This window comes from Vanellus vanellus, assembly GCF_965231255.1.
Source record: "Vanellus vanellus genome assembly, chromosome: 17".
NCBI classification, from domain to species: Eukaryota; Metazoa; Chordata; class Aves; order Charadriiformes; family Charadriidae; genus Vanellus; species Vanellus vanellus.
The window spans coordinates 1,446,700-1,455,671 of record NC_138922.1 but is presented as its reverse complement, the minus strand read 5'-3'; the positions used below and the strand labels follow the sequence as shown (position 1 = coordinate 1,455,671).

Sequence of the window (8,972 nt, the reverse complement as noted above, 5' to 3'; positions counted from 1 at the left end):
GTTTGTTTTCCATTCACTGGGAAAGACCTCCAACCACCTTTCCAGGGGCTCCTCCTGAGCTGCAACTCCTTGCATGGAGGTTGAAGTGGTTTGAAAGTCACTTGTCCAGGGCACGGGAGGAACGTGCAGATCTGTGGGAAACAGCCTGTAGGCTCCATGCTGTGCCGCTGCCCTCAGCACTATCACAGGATGGGGCTTTCTGTGTCCCTGAGGAGTCATGAGGGAGCTCAGTGAGGGGAAATCATCCAATGGGGACATTATTTGCAAGGAAAACAATGAGATAATAGCAGTGGTGCATTCCCTGGCAGCCCCAGGATAGTCTCAGAGAAGCAAAGGTCTCTTCTTTTTCTGGGTGCAGGGGCAAGCAGTCAGAGTTGTCTTCTGCCTTGCCAAACATGACATGGCTGTAAGGAGGACCAGGCAGGAATCTTGCTGGAGCTTGCATGTAGCAGGGTTTGATCAGCATCTGTATCAAGACAGTGCAAATGTCCGCAGGACATTTGCTCACAGGAATCCAGAGCTCCTACTGTCTGAGCACTGTAAACATCAGCTAAAACACAAAAAGTCCATGTTTAGTGAGATGGTTTTATCAGCAACATTCCTGCAAGCAGAAGCCCAGGAATACAAACACACCACAACAAACACGTGAAGAATTTGATAAGGCTGAACTGCATCTCTGAACATCTCTCTCCTGGTTTTTCTCTGGGTATTTAAAGTTTTATGGTAGGTCACGATTGCTTAAGAGGCACTGCACACGCATTAGGGCTAAATGTATTTAGTTCCATTTCAACCTCCGATAGAGCAAACAGGAAAGCAGGGGAGGATTTAGATGAATCCAATATCTGAGGAAGTGTAAGCTATGCTTGTTCCCATCTCAGTGCATGCAGGAGGTGGCACAGGGGAAAAGGTGAGAAGGTGGAAAGTGAAGATTAGAAATATGGGTCCATGCTGGGCAGGGCATAACTGTGCAGACCATCAAAGTTGCATTGTGGTCACCTAAGTGGGGGCCAGACTCATGGAACTGTCATTCATCAAAGGTTAGAAGCAAAGCACTTTTTGGGGTGCTGTGCCTGAGCCTATGCAGGCTACAGGCAGAAGCCAGGTGCCTGAACACGGGTGTCTCAAGCCTGTAGAGATGCCTCAGGTCCAGCTGCTGCAGGCTCTGCATCCCATCTGCCAGTCGAGCAGGGGTATCTCAGCCAGTGCTGGAGGCCTCTGCTCAGACACTAGGATCAAGCCTGGAGCCCTGCATGCTTAATGTGACAGAGACACTATCCATCTCCTGTGTTCACAGGACTGCAGTGAGGAAGCAGTGGCTGTCCCTATGTTAGATGACAGAGCAGGGCACAAGAAGGGTCTTGGGTTGCTCCTACAAGTGGCATATCCTATTTCTGGTATGCACCTTGGCACAAAGCTCACTCCTGGAAAGCTAGAAGGAAGCTTGATCCAGGCATCTGCTTGACGTATGAGACCTGAGATGTGGAAGGGGATTGCTGAGACCTGGAGAGTGAATTTTTCAGTTAGGAATTGTCCAACTGAACAATGTCTTTGTTGGAAGATGAGCTGCTGAAGCCAAAACTGTTTCTCAGGGAGACAGATCGGAAGCTTTTCCCCACTTCTTAAAATCATTTTTAATTTCAATGGTTTACTTAATTTTCCCTAAGAAGAGGTTAAAATGTTAAAAAAAATTAGGTATTTTAAAATTATACAATGAAAAATTATGAGTGACCTGCTACCCTTTTTTCTCTTGTTTATTTTGCAATATCTCCCTACTCCAATTTGGGTAAAGGAAAACTGTAAAAATCACAGGAAGTTTTGCTGTGTGGGAAAATGTCTTCCTTCCGGCTGTGACAAACTCAGAGCAGCTTTCAGAGCCCCAGGTGACATGCGTGTGTGTGGACCATGTGCTTGAGCTCTCCCTGCAGTTAATGCCAGGTGATTTTCACACCACCTCTGCAAAGGAGCTGCTACCAAGCAGCACCCAGCACCCAGGCTGGATGAGGGCAGTGATAGCTCAGGGTTTAGCCCTGATGCTCAGCAGTTTTCGGCTGTGACCCTACCTGTGGGTTGCTGGTGGTGGGCTGGAGGCTGCCAGGTGGCAGAAGGACACAGCCAGGGCTCAGCAGAGACGGGAAGGGGAGGCTGGAGGCAACAGCAGACACACAGCCCCTTGCTGTGATGGACGGTGGGAACTGGGACCATGTCTTTCTCCTGACAGCCGGCTTTTGGGCAGAGGTGGCCTCATCAAGCTGCCCCCATGCATGGGACACCTCCTCAGTGAGTTACACCGGCTTCGTGACGAGGCACGCTGAAGTCTGAGGGGGGGTCGGGGAACCTGCAGCCATGCTCCCAGTCCATGCCACTCACCAGGGATGTGCCTGTGCTGCACTTGCCTCACATTATGGTTTCCAAACCTGTTCCCTCCGTGCAGAAACTCCCAAAGAGCAGGACTGCAGATCTCTGGGTGTCAGGGACCTCCCAGGGCTGCAGGCTGGTACAATCCTCAGTCTACACCTCCCCCAGCAGGACAGACTCAAAAGTATGTATGTGTGGTGTCTGTGGGCACTGCACTGGCCGCCCGGGACCGGGGGATCAGGTAAGGGAGGGGGGCAGCCTGTCTGGGTGTGCTGCTTCGTTAGCTCTTCCCATAATGGCATGACTGGGAGGAAGGAAGCACCCAAGGGTGTTTGCCCAGAGTGGTCAATCTGCAGGGCAGGGCCAATGCAAACTGCCCATGTCCTGTCCCCAAGCTCAGCAGCAGCAGGCACTGGGGACACAATGGGTGACAGTCACTGGGGAACGCGTGAGCACCCTACCCTTCCGTGACTCAAAGTCAAGGAAGGGAATATGTGAGATGGTTCGATGGGTGGCATGACCTGCCCATACCCAAATGTGTTCAGGTACCTCTCCTGGACAGTTGCTGCCCCAGAGGCAGTCAGGAGAAGGGTCCATCCAGCCTGTCCCATGTCTCAGGGACTCAGGGCTGACACAAGGCTCAAGGTCCCTCAGTGCCAAGCTCAGCACCCAGCTCCAGGCTTCATGGACCACAGGGCTTCGTGCCCCTTGTGCTTTCTCCGTCTTCTCCTCTTCACTAGAGCTGAAAATTTGGGGTCCCATGCCTTCACTTTGGCCTGAAAAGCACTTGGAAGTGGCAGCAGGATGCAGGCATTGCATCTGCCAGGAAACCCGTCCCTTTTCCTGAAAAGTAATGCATGAAATGAAGTGTCTGTCCCCTGTGGATTTGCACTGACTTAACCCAGGAAAAGATCTGGATGGACAGACTGCGGTTGTGGTGCCCCTTCCCTGACCAGGTTGGCAGAGGCTGCTTTCAGAAGACCCTGGATTTACATGTGAGATGACGTCCTTGGGAAAGAGACAGCCAAGCCACACCTGGGCCTTTACGGGTGGGCAAGCATGTCTAAGGGGAAGTGAAGCTGATCCTCATCCATGCTACATTGCTCTCTCAACAGAAAGCAGGGAGGCTTGTAAACCAAGCGTCTGCTCCGGAGGATCTCCAGAGTCGTACAAGGAGGTAGCCATGAGCTGGCATGGTAGTCCAGCTTTATGAATTTAATATTTATAGGCAGAGAGAGACAGGACATGGCCTGTACTGTGTATAGCCTTGCAATTTATGTGTTGGCAGCAGTGGTTGATGGGAGATGTGCTCTGAGGCTCAAAAGTGTGCTTAAGCTTTGTAAATACAATCAGTTCAGGCTGAAGTGAGTGAACAATGTGGAATGTTTTGAGGCCAGATTTGACTTCAGAAAAAAACACCATTGAGCCAGTGGTACTTGAGTGTGTTGTGAAGCATGCGTCTCCGGGGTTGCAGCGTGACCTTCTGGCTCAGGCAGTAAGGACCCCAGTGCACTCACTGCAAATTAAAATGTTGCATATGCTGAGTGCAAAAAGATTGTACACAATGCCTGTAAGAAGCCTTCCTGAAAGTCTCTTGCCTCTGCTGGTGGTCTTGCAGCTTCAGCACTGGATGTCTGGCTCACGCTCTCTATTTTTCAAAAGCATTAATAATCATAATCCATATAAAACTGTCATATTGGTTCAACATGTACGTCACCAAAGCCCTGACTAATTTATCAGAGATTTAGTGTTCATTTGAACAAAGTCTCATTTTTGTAAGCAGATGCAGTTTGCTGGATTGTCCTATCATCACCCACTGGAAAGATGCATCATATCAGCAACTTCTAAAAGTTAAAAAAAATCCATTTTAAAATAGTAATGTAAACACTTATTGCATGTTCCATGTTAGCAATGAATTAAATAGAGAGCTTAAGGGCTATATGCTGCTTGTGCTGAAGTGGGTCTGCAGTCCTACAGGCATGAGTGGGTGGACGTGCAAGAAGACTGGTGGTGATGGTGCATTGCATAGCAGTTGCACCACTGGAAATAAGACCATGAGCTACTCAAGGGAGCTAAAAATGCTCAAGCAGAGGCGGAAACTGAGATTGTCACTTCAAATATGTGGCACACAACACAGCCCTGACCAGCCTGGATGCCTGCAGGGCTGTTTCCATCTGTAGCGGCAGCGTGTCAGACTTCAGTAGGAATTGTGGAGCACAGGAGATGGAGAAAGGGCCGCAAAGGTGAATGGAGAAGGCAGTGGTGAGAAGCACACAGCAGAAGGGAGGGTCTGGTGTGGGGCATTGGTCAGATAAAGGCTGAGTTTGGATCAAGAGTGGTTCTGCATTTTGTTTCAGAGCCCAGGCAGCAGGGTTGGGTATGGACACAGTCTGTCCCAGGTGATGCAGGTAAAGACAGTTTTATGTCCTACCTGAAAACTAATAAAGTGACACAGGCACCTTTGGGACCTCCTTCCTGGCCAGTGCATCCACCCCGTGGGCGACCTGCGTAGAATCTCCCAGCAGCAAAACAGTATAAAGCCAGACAGACGGACGCAGCATCTGACCCGCAGCCAGTGGGACACAGCTGTGGGGGAATGGTTAGGGCAGGTGAGGGTGGACAGTGAGATGGATGGGGATGAGAAAGCAGATGGCAAAATCCCTGCTGGTGCAGGGTGTGAGACAGTCCTGGCACACGTAGCATGGAGGAGATGGTATCGTATACAATGCACTATTCTTACTTCCTTATACAGTAAATTGGTAACTTTTTTGTATTAAATCAGATTTTTATCACTGAGTCAATCTTGCACTTTTCTATTCTTGTTCTCTACAAATGACCTTTTTTAGCTCTCCTCAGCTCTTTCCTGATGGGACTCATTAGGAGCTGGTGCTGATTCTTACAGGCATTCACTTTCACTTAGCATCTGGAAATTTTTTTTTGGACAACGCTTTGTTGAAACGGTGCTTGCAGCTTTCTTCTTTGCTTAGTATCAGCAGCTCCTCTTGCGTTATGTGCCTGCATCCCACGAAGACATTTGGCGTGAGCTGAGTCCTTCCCTTCCCTGTTTCTGCTGAGATATGAGTGTCATCAAGGAAAGCACCTCCTTGCCCAGATGTTTTGTAGAAGCACAACCTGAATTTGCAGAATTTCCTAATGTGTTTTGACTATAAACCCCACAGAAACCTTGGAGTAGAACAATGTGGTAAACAAACAAACAACTCCTCTCATCCTTCAAAAACTCTCAAAAATTTTTACCTAACCTGGTGAAATTCTTCATAAAGGCTTTAACTCTACCATGTGCGCTAATCACAACTTTGATGTCAAAGAATGATTTTTGCATGTGTATTTTACTTTGCAGGGCGTTTGTACACTTCCTGGTGTAAAAGCTAGCCGGTATTTGCTTTGTGTCATTTGCTGTCTGCATCATGTAATTAGCAGCCTGTTCTGTGTTGTGCGGAATTATTTCTGTCACCTGGTTTTCTCAGCAAACCAGAGCCGTTTTTAAAGGAAGATTGTTCTCATTTGTAGAGCTGTTCTGTATTTCTAACAGTTCAAGAGCTCTCTCATGTGGGTGCCCCATGACTGTGTTTTTTTCATAACACCCCTGGCTTTCTGCAAATATTCTGTGCTTATGGGTAGAAATTCTTCCAGCAAAGCAGCCAAGGTGCAGACCCAGCAGACAAGGTGAACAGAATCAAGCAGGCAATAGGGAATCCTGACATCTTCCCCTGCAATGTTTCTAACACTGAAGAACAGATGGAGTAATTAACTGTCTGTGGTCTGATTGTTTCACAAATGCCAGTCTTTGTTCACGGTTCCAAGGGTTGGTTGGGGACTTCATCCTTACCTGTTCCTCTTCTCTTCCAGAGGCTGCTTTGGTGTCTGCTTCTCTACCTGATCAAAGTGGAGCAGCCAGGATCTGGACCAGTCCCTCCAGGCACGGGGATGAATGGTGTGGTCAAACAGGATCGCTCGGACAACAAAAGTGCACCAAGTGGAAATGAAGAAGAAAAGGCACCCAGAGAAAAGGCTGTCAGCGAAGTGAGAGATGGCACCAAGCTCCAGCCACCACCCTTTGCGGAGCGGAAGAACGGTAAGTTCCTTGCTCAGTAGCATCAAGAGAGGGGGAGTGAGACTGGATAAATTCTGGTTTAGCATCTCTCACATGTGCTGGGTTTGCAGCTCATCATGATTTTTATGTGTGGTGATTTTGAGGGTGTTTCTGATGGCAACATTTTAAGATTTAATGGAAGTGCCTCCTCCTCTCAGTATTTCTGGGTCAGGCTTCAATGCCATTGTCAGACTTGAGGCAGTTATCATGTTCTTTGCAATCCAAACATTTGGTATAATATTGGCTGAAATGTAGCATTTCAAGGTCTTAGGAAGAGATTGATGTTCTGACTGTGGTAATGGGATTTGCTGAGGATTTAAGGTGATGTGAAGTTGATCAGTGGAGAAGAAATGGAGAGGGTATGCTGTTTGCAAAGGCGCTGATAGACTGTTCTGCTCTCACAGAGCACTGGAAGCTTCAGATAACCTTGCATTATTGCTTCCAATCCATATAATGGAGAGCAGAATTTGGCCTGGGTGTCTGCAAGGGTGATTTGCGTTTCCTTGGTCATATGTCCAGAAACTAGTCTTGCTGGCAGATGTTGATCTGAGTTTCAGTGGAGATCTGTTGGTAGAAAGCTGATGGACAGAAAAACCCACAATTCAGCCTGTACAAAGCATGCTCAGGCTGAGGGGTTGTTTGCCATTTCTTTCAGACAACTGTATAATATATGAAATGAAGAAAATTCCTTTTGTGCACTCTAAGGCTTTCAACATTAAGTCCTCAAAATATCATGTAATGTGAAAGTGCAGCTCGAAGGCACTATTTTTGCTTTGCGTCTTTGATTGTTTGCATTATTGTACAGGACCCAATTTTTCTCAATCACTATAAATCAGAAATAATCCAAATGATGTCATTGTGGCAATGTACTGGTGTCAGACTGGAGTAACACAGCAGAGAACCAGGCCTAGAATCTGCCCATAGTCAGACTAAGTCACACCAGAGAGGGCACTTCTTTTCTACAGTCTCAGATGTCAAAGTATACCTAAAGTAATATAACAATGGGAAAGATGAGGTGGACTTGTGACAGGGGCAGTGTTAAGACTATTCAGTGATGCATAAAAGACACATTTCCTCTGTAGCTTTCACATCCTTATTTTTTGCATCCATTTTCCCACATGGTTTTTGTTACGGAAAGGCAAAGAAAGAAACATGTCCAGGTGCCCACAGGCAAAAGCTGCCTCTGAGCGTGACCAGCAGACGTGCATACTCTGACTGCCCTGAGCCCTGCAGCACGGCGAGCATCTGCCTTGCATCTGACCCTGTGTCAGGGGCTCATGCCCCCCGGGGTGCCGGCTTGGTGGCCCACAGGGGCATGGCTTCATCTCTGCAGCCCCTCTACGCTGGGCTGTCTGCAGAGCCTAAGTGAGAAGAGCCCCCCACAGTCTGGGCATCTCTCCAGCCCTTTGCTCTACTCCTTTTGCTGCTTTTCCCTTTCTTTCACACATTTAGACAGCACAGGGGCTCGTCCCTTCCTGCCGTCCCTGTTTGGGAACAGCCGGCTCCCTTCATCTCACATCATCCCAGGAGCTGGCGGGCCCACCAAATGTCACGCATCTCGTGTGGCGCCCAGGCCTGCCTTTGATGTCACGTTCTCTGGTGGGACAGCTCCCGCAGGGCTGGTGGAGCAGCCTGATGAGCACCAGGGGGGGCAAAGAGGGAGGGAGGCACCCCACGGCCCCACAGGCTGTCCTCCGTACCGGTACATGGTGGTCACCTTCCTTTGCCCTGCTGGACACCACAGAGCCTTGAAGCAGATTTGTCCCCAACAAGGGCAGAGCCTCCCTGTCCTGCTTGACACCATTGGGTTGTCACAGCAGAAACCTTCTAGCCCATCCCCCCACCACAGGGCGGAGGGTCAGTAGTTGGGATTGCTGTAGGGCAAAAACAGTATGTCAGTGTCTCCTCATATCCCACCCCCAAGAAGAGCACCTATATGGGTGTATTCACTACTCCCACCCTCATCCCTCACCCCACAAATACATGGGGGTAAGCAGCAGGAGGGATCAGGGACCCAGCACCCAAGATGATGCCACTGAAGGAGGGAATGCCTGGGAATGAGTTGGGTGAAAGGGATATAACTGCCATCTGTTGTCTTCAGGGATCTTCCAGGGCATGTAAGGCCTTTTGAACCCAACTACTGGCCTGCTGGGACTGCTAATGATGTATTTTAAGGAGAAGCAAGCACAAGGTGTGTGACCCCCACCTCCTCCTGCCCTGTTGCATCCTGTCTAATGAGGGTAGAGGGTGTGCTCACCTCAGCCAGGCAGGATCTGGCCCCTACCCCCCCTTCTTTCCAGCAGAGGCCTCCCGCTGTGGGCTGGCAACCTGTGGTGGTTTGGTGGGCGTTGGACAGACACCCGTCTGTCAAAGGCACAGCTCCTCAGAGAGGACTAGCTCCTGCCCGAGTCTGAACTTTCAAACTGCAGTCTTTATTTGACTTAACTTTGATTTAATAAAAACAGTCTAGCTAGAATATTTTTAAATAGGAAAATAGTCTTTTTAA

General features: G+C 48.9%; 1 protein-coding gene across 1 annotated transcript in view; it reads left to right on the top strand.

The window, feature by feature from the left end:
• Positions 1-6,300: 6,300 nt before the first annotated feature.
• The window catches only part of MYOCD (myocardin), a gene marked incomplete at its 5' end in the record, with an annotated part of 115,474 nt that continues 112,802 nt past the window's right edge, over positions 6,301-8,972 (top strand). The window contains one exon of the mRNA XM_082492149.1: positions 6,301-6,448. Coding sequence (XP_082348275.1) covers positions 6,301-6,448 — 148 coding nt within the window. The remainder of the gene's footprint in view (positions 6,449-8,972) is intronic.